Source organism: Otolemur garnettii, unplaced genomic scaffold, assembly GCF_000181295.1.
Source record: "Otolemur garnettii isolate 467f Iridium unplaced genomic scaffold, OtoGar3 scaffold00109, whole genome shotgun sequence".
NCBI lineage: Eukaryota > Metazoa > Chordata > Mammalia > Primates > Galagidae > Otolemur > Otolemur garnettii.
This window is the reverse complement of record NW_003852504.1, coordinates 2907135-2922315: the sequence shown is the minus strand read 5'-3', so window position 1 is coordinate 2922315 and position 15181 is coordinate 2907135. Positions and strand designations below refer to the sequence as shown.

Sequence of the window (15181 nt, the reverse complement as noted above, 5' to 3'; positions counted from 1 at the left end):
CTATATCCCTCCTTTATCCCCTTTATTCTATATCCCCCTTCTCTTTATACCACCGTCCCCTCTGCCCTATATCCCTCCTTTATCCCCTTTATTCTCTATCACCCCTTCTCTTTATACCACTGAACCCTCTGCCCTATATCCCTCCCCTTTATTTCATATGACCTCCTCTCCCTTTTTTCTCATCATTCTTTCACCTTACCCCACCTCATCCCTCCCCTTGAATCCTTATCACCCCTTCCCCTATATTCCGCCTTACCTTTTTCCTTTTAATCCTTATCATCCCTCCCCTTTCTTATTCTACCTCACCCCTCCTTATTTCTTTATCATACCTCCCTTTATTCCACCTCTCCCCCTCCCCTTTCTTTTTTTGTTCTGTCCCCGTCATTCCACCTCACTCCCCTTCATTCTATGTCACTCCCTCCCTTTTATCTCATTTGTCACCCCTTCCTCTTATTCTATATCACCCCACCTTTTATTTCTCTTCCTCATTTCCTTTTCCTCTTTGGCTCCCCAGTTAGAGCCTCCTAACTCACCCCTCAAATTAAGAAACAAGACACAGTAAGCCATGAATATGCTGCTGTCACGACACAGATGTTTATTGATAGTGAAATGCCAGAGAAGTTTTAACAATCACAAATCTTCGAGCTCTGCGGTTGTTACCCATTGTGTGATCGGTTTCTATCCCTCAATACAATACATACTTCATTCTATGGACCTTAGCAGTTGTTACCCATCAATTTCAGCTATAATTTTGGATGTCATACATAACCCATATCTGTGTGTTACCAGAGCATGTCCCGCAAATTTGTACCGTCCTGCATAGAGGAACTACAGAGACGATAGAGAAGAACGTTTGTAATCAGGTAACTTTAACTACTTGGAACTATGTGTCTTTACCTAACTAGTTGTTTTGCTGGCAACAGGGTGTGAGTGCCAGCTGTCTTGAAAACAGATCCGGATATTAATAAAATCTAATTTTTCCTCTAACTTTTGACCCCAGAAAAGCTAGTTAGACTTACACTTGAGGTTTCCCTGTTGACACGACCTGAGCAAAACTGCGCAGAATTTTGGGGGTGGCTGTTTGACGAGCCGTTGGTCTAAATAATTTGGAAAAAAAAAATCCTGAGGTGGTGGAGTTGCTGCGGGGACACGGCTATGAGTTGGTGTGACATGGTTTAGCATTAATTGTTTGTCAGCTGTCAGTAGGCTGACCTAACGTTCTAGCATGCCTCTTGAGGGCCTTTCCAATTGAGCTCTTGAGAGGAGGGCAGGAAAGTCAGGAAAAGCATGCAATCCCCTTAGAGGGAGGGAAAGCACCTCGAGATTTGTGAGCTTCTCTGGGACAGGTGTTTACCACAAATGTCACATCAATTAAAGGACAGGCTATAGTGAGAGAAAGCCAGGATCAGGGGTAAAAGAGAAAGGCAAGGTAGCACCAGGGAGCCTGGGTATGACACAGAAACATCTCTGCTTTTACCAGCTGAAGAGAACAAGCATCCCCAGTAAAGGGGCTGGCAGTGTGTTTGGAATTTCCCTCCTGACCCGAGCATCAGGTGGAACTCCTCACCCTCAGATCTTTACCTTCGAGACTCTCTTTATGTTTCATGTGACATCCCAGGTCTACCCCCACCCTTTTCCCCTGTCCGGCACCCTATAGAAGGAAAAACATCTAAGGAAAGAAGTAGCTGGTGCCAGTTTTGGCTTCCTTCTCCCGGGGCACACGGAGCAATGGGCGGTCTTGCTCCGGAATGGGGGGGTTACCCGCTCCTTCCTCATCGTCATGGGAACGGGCAGTGCCGGGAGGCACATCTGGCTCCTCAGAGGAACCTGGAAAATAGTAACAATGTTAACTCCTTATGTTTCTAGACTTCATACTTTGCACAGCACCCAAGGTACTAAGACCTAATTTTGAGTTTCAAATACAGTGTGAGGCAAGAAGGTAGGGCAGGAATGATTATCTCCATTTGACATGTAAGAAAACTGCAGCCTAACAGTAGAACAAAGATCTCTAAATCTCGGCCCACTGTGAAAGCTGAGTGAAGAGCTCAGTTAGGGAAGAGAAAGAGTAAGACAGGTACCCTGTGCTCAGACTAAATGGACAACATCACCAGGGGGTTGGGGACGAGGGCGACCTCCTAATATCCACCACCACCCTACAAGTAGCCTGACTAATTTCACCAAACAAATGAGTAACAAAGCTGGAGCCGAAAGCTTACAATACGGTATGGAAGAGAGAAAGGAAGTGTTGCTCTTTGGTGACTCTGTGGAGGACCCGTAGTCCATCACTGAGCCAGGCTGAGACTTGTTTCGAAGATCAGGGTTATCTACAGGAAATGCTCCATCTGCACCTTCTTTATGAAACTGGATTGTTTTTTGATTCTGAACTTCTTTAGGGCCGAGATCTTTAGGCACTGGGACTTCTTCCACATTCACGACTTCTTCAAGATTGATGGCCGGGTCTTGTACAGGGTCTGGAATTGTAGTGAGGATGGAGACTTCTTCAGTCTCTGGAGCCACAATGGTAGTGTTATCTTGGAACTCACTGTCTTGATCTCTCTGAGAATCTGGAATTTCACTGCGATTTTGTGCACCCTCAGGCTCTGGGACCTCGCTGAGAACTGAGTCCTCTTCAAGATTGGGATTTTCTTCAGCGTCTTGGTTACTACTGACATTAGAGGCTTCTTCGTGTCCTGGGATTTCTTCATTATCTGAGCCTTCTTCGTTGTTTGGGACTGCACTCACATCTGAGGATTCTCCCTGACCTTGAATTTCATCAAAATTAGAGACATTCTCAGGACTTGTAACCACATGAAGAGCTGGGACCTCTTCAGGGTTGGAGTCTTCATCTGAGCCTGCAGTTCCATTGATCTCTGGAGTGTCCTCATGATCTGGGATTTCTTCAGTATCTGAGACTTCTTCATCATTTGGGATTCCTTCAAAAGGTGGGACCTCTTCAAGATTGGTGTCTTCATCAGAGTCTGAGAATCCATTAACCTCTGGTGGTTCTTCATGATTCAGGATTTCATGTCCACCCGGGGCTTCTTCAGGGCTTGGTACCACATGAAGAGCTGGGACTTCTTCAAAATCAAGGTCTTCTTCAGAGTCTGAAACCCCATTTACCTCTGGAGCTTCATGGTCTGGGATCTCTTCATCAGCTGAGGCTTCATCATTTGGAACTACATCAAGAGCTGGGACCTCTTCAAGACCTGGATATTCTTCAGAATCTTGGGTTTCTTCATTATCTTCATTTTCTGAGGCCTCTGCATGGTCTGGGATTTCATTGGTGTCTGGGGCTTCTTCATTATTTGGGTTTTCATCAGGATCTGAGGCTTCCTGACTGTTTGGGATTACATCAAGATAGGGAACTTCTGCAAGGTCAAGGTTTTGTTGATCTTCAAAATCTTGTCCTTCTTCAAGGTTATGGTTTGGGTTTTCTACAGGGTTCGGAATTTCTTGCACATCTGGGGCTCCTTCAGGGCCTGGCACCATATCAAAATATGGTGTTTCTTCTGAGTTTTGGAGTGCAATGAGTTCTGGAATTTCATCATCAGGTTCTAGAATATCTTCAAGGGGGGGAAGATCATCAAAATTCAGGGTATCATCATCATCATCTTCTTCCTCGTCAAGCTCTGGTATGCCTTCAAGATGTGGGCCTTGAATATCAAGGTCATTTGGGATCTCAAGACCTTGAACTTCTCCAAAGGCTACTCCTTGATTGAGATATTCAAATACTAGCTCTTCATTGACTGACACATCTTCCTCAGAGGACGCATCTTCAGCAAGGACCTGGCCTTCAGGTAGGGCCTGCCCTTCATGAAGGGTCTGACCTTCAGCAAGGGACTGACCTTCTGCAAGGGCCTGACCTCCAGCATGGGCCTGACCTCCAGCATGGGCCTGACCTCCAGCAGGGAACTGACCTTCATCAAAGGGCCTGCTTTGAGCAAGGATAGCAGCCCGGACTTCAGCAGAAGTTTCCGCTGGATCAGAAAGTAAAGCATCCTCTTCCATCTTTATGCGTGCACTCCTGGATAGGAAGAAATTTGAAAATGTTAGTTAGTTTGTGGACTTACATTAATTAATATAAAGATGATCCAGAGTTGAAAGACTCCATAGGAGAATGTGCTTCAAGCTAAGCATAAACAAACTCAAAAAAATACTCACTGGATCTTCCTCAGGTTCCTGCGTCGGATAAAATCAAGGGCTTCTGGGCTGGATTTCTCCACACGCTTAGAAACTTGCTTCTGAATATCGGGAGGCACCTGAGAGTAACATTAGTAACATTAGCCTTTATTGCACAGCACCTTTTCATTTTTATATATATATATCTCTATGGAGTACTCAGGACTAAATGCACCATGACCAGCTAATGATGGAGAAATGTCTAGACTGGAAGATGTTGTGGCTGCTTGCTGTGTCTACCTACAAGTATGCAAATACAACTGTCTCAAGTTTTTGGTACAGGAGAGTAATATGGATAATCAGTGTATCCAAAACTTTCACCTACCTGGAAGAGGACATCCCAGTTATCAATCATTGCACGGACCACATTGACAGAAGCAACATAGTGGTCAATCCCCAGCTTCGTTTTCCTGGACTCTCTCTTTCCCTGCTTTCCCTTCTTCAGAAGAGTAGATCCAAATGCCAAGGCCAAATTATTAGAAGTCATACGGTTGCCTGAAACCTAGGTAAGGGAATACAGAATGTGATTGACCCTGACTTAGTACTGGAAGTTGTACAAATAGATTTGCCTAACTCTTTCCCCTTTCCACTCCTCCCACCATTGTCTATATACTCCCACACATATCCCCTCCAATAGTCCTCACTACCCTTTCCCAGATCTGTTTACCAACTGTCCATCATCGCCAATGGAGTCCTCGCAGTACTCAGTGATTTTATGCAGGGCCTTCAGCAGACGCTCCAGGGTGTCACTGTGGCTGGGTGGCAGCATGTAGACCAGCAACTGCAGGGCAGAAAGCTGATCCTGGGGCTTCAGAGCTACAGGAAGGAAAGCAGGGGCTGACTCAGGGGGCTAGCACTGGCAGTAGCCTGATACCAAAGAAAATGAGATTCTGGTAGAAAATTGCTGGCACCTATAGAGTAAGTACTCAGGCAAATTGCCATTACTCATGTCCGAAGCATTTGAGCTCAGGATCCCTAAAAGCAAGTACTCCCATTGAAATCAGACCTCCTCTATAGAACCTGGGTTTTTCTTTGCCCTAAGAGGGTAAACACAGCTTCAAAACCTCTAGAGAAATTTCAAAGCAACAGGCTTATAATGGAAAATTAGGAGATACCAAGAAAATAATCTGGAGAGGGTTTTTCATTGTAAATTTTATTTATAATTGACAAATAATAATTATATTCTGGAGAGATTTTTTTTCATCTTCTTATGTTCATTCTGCCTTAGTTCCTTGAAGTCTCATAGTCTGAGCTCTATCCTTAGAGCCTCCTGCCACAAGACCCCTGTGATATTTCCTTTCCTTGCCCAACAAGAGAGGGCAACAGACTCACTTGCTGTCAGCAAGAAGGACATGTACAGATCATCTGGCAGCAAAGAGTCCCTCATGTCACGGAAAAACTCCTTGAGGAGTGCAGCCACATCATGCACGTTCTGATCGTCATCCAGCACTACATCCACCCCTTTATCAAATTCTTCACGGAGCTAGAGAAAAGGAGAGAAGACATGAATTGTCTGCCTGCCCCATGACATGCTCCCTCTTGGCATTATTAGTTGCAGGCTTCAGTGGACATGGCTGGCAATGTTATATTCCTTGGGGTGCCATTCAGGAGATCATGCTCCCACTGGGGGAGGGGGGCTCCTCTCAGGTTTCCTGGGAGGCCCCCTCCCCCTCCCATGTTTTCTCACCTGAGGAACAAACATGTAAACATAGTCAATTTACCTTACGCACTCTCTGCACAGAGTGTTCAACAGTGAAAATCCCCACTGTGCGCAAGCCTGAAAGAAAAGACCAGGGGATGCTAATCATTTCGGACCCCCTTCCCACCACCATGGCATTTCTCGTCCCCCCCCCCACTGCACCCAGACCTCCCCTGGTGTCATGGGAATGTTTTCCAAGCCCTTCATCCCAGGACCTCTTTCTCTTTTCTTCCCATTTCTAGACCCACCCCTTCTTTCCCTTTAATTGCCTCCCTCCAGGATTTCCCCCATTTGTACCTCCCTTACCGTGCTTCTCAATGAAGCTGCAGCAAGTCTCGACCACCTGTGGGATCTGCTTCGCGACCGGATTGAGGCTCATCTTCCTCTTGGATCCCAGAAGTCTCCGGCCGATCTGGAAGGAAACTTTTGAAAGTTGCAAAGCCCGCATCAACAGAGCCCCGTCTTCCAGTTCGGCCAGAGAATCGACGCATATAGCATCCTGTGGAAAAACCCACACCATCTTAAAATGGGGGAGAAGGAGGGTCAATTCCCACCTTCCTGAGCAATGTCTGCCGTTCAGAACCGGAGGCATTCTCTCTGTGGAAAAGCAAACACAGAACTCCAACATGGGTTAAGTTCCCCCTCCCCATGAGGACGCTGGCCTTGACTCTCCAGCCCCACATTCCTGCACACCTCAGGAAGGGTCCCTGCCTGAAACGTGGACGATTTGACTTACTCGACGCCCACGGCGAGTGAACTCCTGGGGCAGGGTGGGTTCATTCCGTCTGCGACTGAAAAAGCGCCGGATGCGGCCAAACAGCCTCTGCACCACGTTTCCCCGACGACGCTGGCCAGTAGCTGGACCGGTGGCTTCTTCAACCTGCATCGCGGCTGTTGTTAGTTCAAGATGCTTGCGGCGAATAAGCTCGTTTATCAGCACCTCTTCCAGGCGAACGCCAAATGTCTTGAGAGATACAACTGGGGAATCAGGCGGAGAAAGAATGAGAAACGTCAAAGCCCTGCAGCGCTTAAATCAGGAGGAACTGCAGAGGCTGTTACCCTCCTCCAAGCAACCACCCACAGCCAACCCCACCCCTTCAGACCCGCAGCGCCCCTCCCTGGGGAGCGAGCCAAAAAGACCCTGCAGTGGTTTGGCAAAAGGACTCAGCTCCACTCAACTACCAAGAAGGGGCTCAAGGTCCCTGCCTTAAGTCCTACCAGGGGGCATCTTAAAGCAAAGTGGTCGATTTCTTCAAGTAGATCTGTCGGAGTCGGGTCCACCAGGAAAGCTCTGGGAGGCCCGCCCCCTGCGCCTGCAGCTATTGCGCAATTTCCTAATATTACTCCTTATGGGGGGGGGGGCGGGAGGAGTGCCTCCCGGAGCAGTGGGCACTGCCTAGCCTCCGGTAGCCAGGGTCCTACTACAGAGGGGTCATACTTCTTTCCAAAAGAAAATACAAGAGGCCCTCACCTTTCTGTTGTCCTCTAGGAGTCAGAAACCATTTCTCCGGGATGTTTGGACGGTCATAAGGTAGAGCTACGGGAAGAGATAAAAAGACACACACATACAGGCAAATAGGACTTGGCAAATGATTAAAACATCGCAATGCATTGATCTGCAGCAGAGAGAGGGACGGTGGTGGTTGGGGGGAGCCCCGCCCAGCCCGCGAAAATTGTTTTCCTTTCTCTCAGCCTCAGTTTCCCCGCCTGACGACAGAACCAAGCCTATGTAACACATATGAGACTCCAAGAATTTAACCAAACCAGATAATCTAAGGCACCAGGCGCGCACCGCACCTCTTGCTACGCACCAGTAGTCGCGCATCACAACACTTAAAACATAAATTCAAGAGCTCTGCGGCGCCCGGATCATGCAACAGAAGAGGGGAGGGGCTATGCCCGCAGCGCCGCCGCGGGTAGGGGTCGCCAAGTTCCTGTGGACGCGCTCTCACGGCGATTGCCGTCGGCTCTCCGCTCTGCAGCCGGAGAAGTGGCTACACCTGGCTGAACCCGGCCAGGGTGGCTGCCCGCAGGGTCTCCTCACCCCTCGCTTTACCCGGTTCTAGCTGTGTGCGCCGTGCGCGGCTAACGAACCTAACGTCCCTTGCACTTTCCCATCTTGCTGGGACGCCCCTCGGCCCGCGCGACCCCCTTTCTGCTCCCGTAGGCTCAGCAGCCGGATCCGCGCTTGTACCCTTGAGATCCCCTGGTGCTCTCGAACTACATCCTGCGTTGCATCCCGCTCGTTCCCCGGCAGCCAGCTGAGGTGGGCAGCGCTCACAGCGCACCTCCCGCCCGCCACTTCCCCCGCGCCCCCAACCCGCGCCCGCACCCCTAGAAACCGCATCCCCACCATCCTCCGGTTCATCTCACCCCTTGGTGCATGTCTCTCTTTTTCTTCCTCTCACCATCTCCCTATCTCCCTCTACTCTCCGTCTCTCAACCGCGTTGTCTCTGTCTTACCTCAGTTGCCTCTTAGAGGGTCCCTCAGAGCCTCGGTATTGCTCGGATTCTCCCACCGCACCTAGGGTGCCTGATTCTCTTCATCTGTCCCCTGTCCACGTGTCTGTCTCTGACATCTGCCTGTCTATTTTACTGCTTCTCAACTCTCAGGCTTCGAACTAACTCAACTATATCCCTTCTACAATTCAACAAATAGCCTTCAACTCCCACTTCTAGGTTCCCCAGAGGCCAGGAGAACCCACCAGGTCCGAAACCAAACGCGAGCCCCTCGCACCCTCCTGGACCCCCCGGTCCGTCCTGTCCTGCCCAGAGGGTCCACTCACCCAAAGGTGAGGATGCCACACTCCGGGGTACAGCTTACCTCTGTCAGGTTTGAATTCGGAGAGGAAATGTCTGGCCACGAGTTCATGGTAAGCAGTCTCTTGCAGCTTCAGACGCTCCAACTCTGAAAGGCTGTGTATTGATACCATCTTCATCCCGAGGTCCGGGTTGTGTCCCAGGGATCCTCCCAGGACATTCGCTAAAATAATGACAGTGGACAACAACATCAAAAGGGGCATGATTATGGGGCATAATGCCCTTGCTGCCTTCCGAAAAGGGATGCAGCCACCCATTCTAGAAACAGATCATTATCAAAGCTGCATCATCCAATTGTCACTGGACCTAGTGGAGGGAACTAGGAGGGAAGGATGAGGGGGGTGAAGGGGGAGGGAAAACTGGGAGGCGGCTTCACCCTCAAGCAGAGCAGCTTCTGGTTGCTTATTAAAAAAAAAAATCCAACTCAGAAAAAATCAGCCCTGCACAGAGAGTCCAGAAAAGAGAAAACATAATTATCAAAAAAAGTAGAAACAAAACAAAAAAGGAAAAGAAAAACAATTTCTTTTAAAAGGTACTTTTAAGACAAGAGAAATGAAGCATTTCCCATTAATTACTTAGAACCTTGATGGAGCTTATTTTTACTTTTTCACGATGATACTCAGTGCTATTGAGTAAGAAGGGAACTTTCATCTAGGTTAGGAGCACTGCAAAGTTATACAACTCTTCCAGAAAACAAACTGGACACATAGATCTGGAGCCAAAAATCATCCCCAGGCCCTGTGATCCAGTAATTCCTCTTCTAGGAATCTATCCTAATGAAATCATCTTACCGAAGGGAGAAACCATATGCACATGATCCATAACAGTAAAATAAATAAATAAGGGAAGAAAAGCTGTCATAGCAATGAGGCTAGTTATGTAAATTATGTAATGACCACAGTATGGAAAATTATGTAATCACTAAAGAGATATTTACAAATAGCTTTCTAACAACAAATACAAAAATACAGAATTTTGTTAATGATGATCACTACTATGTGAAGAAAAATGTACATAAAAATACAAGACTGAAGGAAATGCTCACAGATGCCAAGAAGCATTTGTATTAAGTGGGGGAGATTTTGTTTGCCTTTTGCCTTTTCTCTATTTACCTGGAATTGTACGACTTGATTATATTATTTTTTCATGGAAAATATCCATTTTTTACCAGAACAAACATAACTTCTAGTGAGACTCCCTATGCAGAAACAGTGATAAGAGTGGAGTTTGTCTTAGCGTAATGGTAAACCTGTTTCATATGATAAGCCTTCCCCATGGTGCCCACCATCCTATCCCACTTCCAGACGGCATGGCATCTCCCACTAGGCATCTCCTTTTACCCCACACGGAATCCTTTTCTGCACATTATTACTTATTTGTTTTTTCATTCATTCATTAAAAGAAAAAAAAAAAACCTGTATTAATTGCCTGCCTTTGTGCCAGGTTTTACAGACTCAAAGGATGAGCACGATAATTCTACTTCTTTTATAAAAGATTTAGCAGCGCAGTGAAGGAGATACATAGGTTAGCAACAATTTACAAAACCTTGTGATAAGTCAGTCTGCCAAGATATAAACAAAGTACTGTGAGATCAGGAAGGAGAAAACGTCTAAGTCTGCCTGGAGACAGGGAGGGGGGAGTGTCCAGAGAGAGAGAACAGCCTGTGCAATGGCAAAGAGATGGGAGAGAGGTTGTCATATTCTGAAGCTGTATAAAGGGATTGGAAGGAGATAAATCTCAATAGGCAGGGATGAGATCATGAGTGGCCCTGTAAGCCACGTAAGGAGTTGGATTTTCTCCTGAAGGCAATAGAGAACTACTGCAGGGTTTTAGGCAGGGAGTGACAGAGTAACCTTGGAAAAACCACAGAGAGCCATGAAAAAGCCTGGTTTAGGTAGAGAACCTGAAGTAGGTATCAGCCAAGAGGCAAGGGATACTGACAGAAGTCAGTATCACTGGGGTTGAAGTAGGGGATGGCTTTTACAGATGGTGTTGACAGGACTTAGAGAAAACTTCAGTTGTAATGGAAAAGAAATAATTTAGGATAACTCCCAAGTTTATGTTTTGGGTGAATGTGTGCATGCTCGTTCCTGTTAGAGAAGATAATTCGGGATGTGGGGAATTAAACCCTTTGACAAGAAGGAAAGTAGTTATATGCCACTTTTCTGTGTTTCCTTTTCCCATGAAGTTTTCTAATCATCTTCTATATATTATGGAGGAAGCTTATCATGAGAATGCAGAGAAAAGCTAGGTAAAGGCTTGTGATGCAATCACCTAAATAAATGAGCTATCTTCGGTCCAAAAAAAAAAAAAATCACATCATGATTTTTTTCTCAAAGTTCTTTTTTGCTCGCTTTCCTTAATGGCCAAAGTCACAGGTGTCAGGAATAAGCACACTATAAGAAAAAATGAAGGGTCTTTCTATTACTTTTGAACTAAGCTAAAAGGAAAACCCTAGCACATATTTTAAAGCTCCTTCAACTGCAAAGCCCCATCCTCTGGACCCAAAGTTAACACATAAGTCCAAGCACCAAACTGCAACCACAAAATGATCATTTTAATCAAGGGCCCATACATCTAACCATGGTCCCAGACTAAGCCTCTAGCAATTGCTCACTGGAGATAATAGGTCCAGAGTCTATTATAAGGGTCTCAACCTGACACATACCTTTCTCTTGGCTTAATTTTTCTAACATCTCTTCCTTTGCCCCAATCTGGACAATTTTTGATATCAGTCTTGAGATTTTTGTTATTTCTTCTTATCTAGGCTTGCCAGAACTGGTCATCCAAAGAACATAGCTGGTTCTTTCATCTAAAACCAGAATGAATAGGGCGGCGCCTGTGGCTCGAAGGAGTAGGGCGCCGGCCCATATACCAGAGGTGGCGGGTTCAAACCCGGCCCTGGCCAAAAACTGCAAATAAATAAATAAATAAATCCCTCTTTTTCCCCCCAAATAAAGTAAGAACCCCAAATCAACAACAGCCCAAAAAGGAGAGAGGAAGCCAGGCACAAAGAGAAAATCCTTTGAGAGATGAGTCAGTCTAGAAGCTTACGATTTCAAAGGAACTCAAAGGCCTTAGAATAAACCATTTGTCATTGCCTTCCTGCTCCAACATACAGGGCTAAACTTAAGAGCAATTACATGCTGCAGTTCTACCAGCAAAACGTTCACTGTCTTACCTGCCTTCAACCCTCTCCAAGGTACCAGTAGGTTACAAGACAGAAGCAGACATAGGAAGAAGACCAGTGTGCCCAGACAAGAAGCAGATGGGTAGGGTGGAGAGGGGAGATGAATAGACTGGCTTCAACACTATGAGAGAGGCATATAACAGGTTCTTGAGGTCTCAATACTCATCCTAGGACCTGACTTTCCAAGCTGAACACAAAAGGAGGCTTTCCACAAAGAATGAGGTGCCAAGGGACCTCTCTTCCTGCAAAGTGTCTTCCCCTTTCCCTTTCAGCATGCCATGGCACTAGCCTGAAGTGACCATGAGATGAGAAAGATAAGAAGGAAGATGAAAGCAACCTGGCACAGTTTCAGTCTAGAAGTCAAGACATTTGCAAAAACAGTGTCTTTAGACAAATATCTATACTAGAAACTAGCGTTAGAGGCAAAAAGAACTAATTTCAAAGCCAAGCTTTATAACTTCTGAGCTGTATGGCCTTAGGTAAGTTGACTGAATTCTCTAAGACCTAATGGCTTCCTTATAAAATGGGGAAATGAAGCGGTTACTCATTTCACTGTTTGTGTTAGAATTGAATTAATAATGTATATGTGATATTTAACATTGTGTTTTAATAAAAATATTAACATTAAAAGGGTCTTTGCAGTAGACCTGAGTTTACTAGGTCTTTTCATCGATGAACCTACTCTGTTTGATCTTGTCTAAATTTGAATTAAATTAATACAGAGTAAAGAGATCTCACAAGACAATTGGAAGGAAATTGTTCTTCTCCACTCTCCAGCTTCATCAAGATCAGGTATTTTAAAAGATCAGCTTATAAAATTTAGAAAAGAAAAACTAACTGCATAGGTCAATAGTTCAAATGTTACCCTTCAGATTAGTAAAATGTCTGTATGTCCCCAAATTTATTTCACTCTCAAAGCGTCCAGTTTTACATTGTCACTAGCAATGTGATCATTTACTAATCATTAGGATCAATAAAAGGGCTAGAATATTAGTAGGTATCGAGAGGGAGAATTTGAACAAAGAGTAGAGAGACACCCAAATCAAGTCCCCAGCAATACAAAAAGGAAAACACTTAGGTGGCATCGAGCCTGCACTTTGGGTCTTCCCAAAATGCAGAGTTCAGATGGAGAAACCAGTAACCATCAGAAAGTTCACCCATTTTGACACTGCATGGACAGAGATGTTTACAGCTAGGCACAAATCCACAGTCTTCACAATGCAGAGGACTAACTTACCTCCATTGCCTTAATAAAATAGAAATAGTGCAGTGCTCACTTGTGTCTTCATAAATTAGGCACTTTATGGCACAATAAGAATTTTGGTCCAAGCCTCTGCTCTACAGAGGTTAGGAAATTGATAGTGAATGGGGCTGGATACCCAAAATATATTGCAGCTACATTATTCAAATGTCTACTGGCAGTGACAGTAGATAATCCTCATAAATATATCACAACACAGGACTGAGATATGGGTCTTTATATTAAAACATTTGGGCACCAATTTGGTCTGCTGACACATTACCTCATTTATCCCTGAGCATTAAAAAATTAGCCTTAAATTTGTTGTCCCATAACCTCCATTTCTGCAAAGACTACAGAGGCTGTGAGAAAAATAGCTCATTTTTGGCAATGTAGTGGGTGGTGATATCTCAAGATAGTTAAATCCGGGGACAGTGTTCTTCAATGCATGAAGTCAGCCCATCATGTCATAGAAGAAGCTCATCAACTGGGGATAGTACTATTATAATAGATTGAGAAAAGCCTTGGCTTCAACAACTACAACAACAACAAAAAAGCATGTTTGGGGAACTACTTTGAATATTAGAATGGTTCAGAAATAGAAGGGACCTTTGCCATCATTGAGTCCCCAAACCTCTGTTGACAGTTCAGAAAACTGAGGCTGAGAGAGAGAGAAGGGTTTTCCCATGGCCATATAGCAATTTAACAGCAGAGCCTGCACAAGCACCCAGTTCTCCTCAGTTCCAGGGCTCTTTCCATTGCCCCATCCACCTTTGCTCTCAGTAGCTGCAAAATTCTGCATCACTAAATAATTAAATCAAAAGAATGCACACATAATCAAAGCCTAATTCCACGAGCCAGAGGAGGTCATATCCGAAGGCAGGCAGCCACCACAACATCTTTGTAAAATAAGCACAGTCGTCATTCCATTGAACGTGGGATGCCCTTGTTTAATTTTATTGACTAAAGAAACAACTCAAGTTCAGGATCATGAAAGGCAATTTTATGCTATAAACATCCCAGAGCATAGCGTGAATAAGGCAGCATGACATCAAATACAACAAGATATAGATATTGTCACTATTATCGGCAATATGTGTCAGGATGCATAATAGTGCTGGCATCACAAGCTGTGTCCTGTATATCTTTTTTCCCTTTTAAATGCTGCTTCTACTAAATTGTGATGGAAGAAGTAAAAAATAAGATGTTCTATCAATAGGAGGTAAAATGTTTTAATGCCTAATTTGTCCTGTGTTTTTCATTTTCTCTAAAGCTTTCCATATGCCCATTATCTCCAGACGCTAGCACACAGTAGGTGTTCAATAAGTGTTTGTTGGGTGAATCATAGGATTATAAACCCTGAGGGTTTGAAAGAACATAAAGCTCTTGTAATTAAAACAGCTACTCATGATTCACGACAAATGAATCATGCCATTTTATTCTCACAACAACCCCTAGGAAGAAAGTAAGTTGGAGATTATTTTCCTCCATTTTACAGACAGCAGACTAGGGCCCTGGAGAAGTTTTGACTTACCTAAAGTTTCACAAAAATTCCATGGAGGTATATGAGCTGGGAACCAGCTATCTATCCCTTCCTATCCCTGGGCCAGGACTTGCCCTTCCCACCAAACCACTGGTATTCATCACCACCACCAGCTTTCTGGAACTCGGAAAGTCCAAAACAAGACTAACTTCTTTCCTAAGGAAGTGGCTGGATAGGGGGAAAATGGGAATTCATCTAGATGGAGGTGTACATATATGTCTGTATACAGCTTCAAAACAGACTATCATGAAAGGTAAGATAGAGGAGAGGGTGGATAGGGGATACGGGCACCAAAGGCCCTATGTATTCATCTTTTCACTTCTCTTACCCCAGCCCACCCCCAACCTGATAGCCTCGTATCCTGGAAAGCTCCTGATCCTGGACTGGAACCCAATCTCATTACACAAAAGTTCACTATGTGAACCAAACTATGTAATTTGAACCAAATGATCTCACTTCTCTGAGCCTCAGATCCATGTCCTTACAAAATAAAAATCATGATACCTACTA

The 15181-nt window shown here is 45.1% G+C and overlaps 1 protein-coding gene across 5 annotated transcripts in view; it reads right to left on the bottom strand.

Annotated features, from left to right (window-relative positions):
* Positions 1–570: 570 nt before the first annotated feature.
* The window catches only part of ARHGAP36 (Rho GTPase activating protein 36), a 30816-nt gene continuing 16205 nt past the window's right edge, over positions 571–15181 (bottom strand). Inside the window, exons 1-12 of one of the 5 annotated variants that reach the window (XM_003796947.2) lie at positions 11753–11915; positions 8703–8861; positions 7350–7415; positions 6615–6856; positions 6185–6377; positions 5901–5956; positions 5512–5662; positions 4847–4995; positions 4505–4681; positions 4162–4259; positions 3918–4024; positions 571–1827 (exon numbers count right to left, since the gene is read on the bottom strand). In XM_003796947.2, coding sequence (XP_003796995.1) covers positions 1670–1827; positions 3918–4024; positions 4162–4259; positions 4505–4681; positions 4847–4995; positions 5512–5662; positions 5901–5956; positions 6185–6377; positions 6615–6856; positions 7350–7415; positions 8703–8817 — 1512 coding nt within the window. In that variant the 5' untranslated portion in view covers positions 8818–8861; positions 11753–11915 and the 3' untranslated portion in view covers positions 571–1669. Of the gene's footprint in view, positions 1828–3917; positions 4025–4161; positions 4260–4504; positions 4682–4846; positions 4996–5511; positions 5663–5900; positions 5957–6184; positions 6378–6614; positions 6857–7349; positions 7416–8072; positions 8141–8702; positions 9100–11752; positions 11916–15181 lie in introns of those variants that run through there. The other 4 variants (XM_003796945.2, XM_003796946.2, XM_012809634.1 and 1 more) reach the window with 4 other exon arrangements.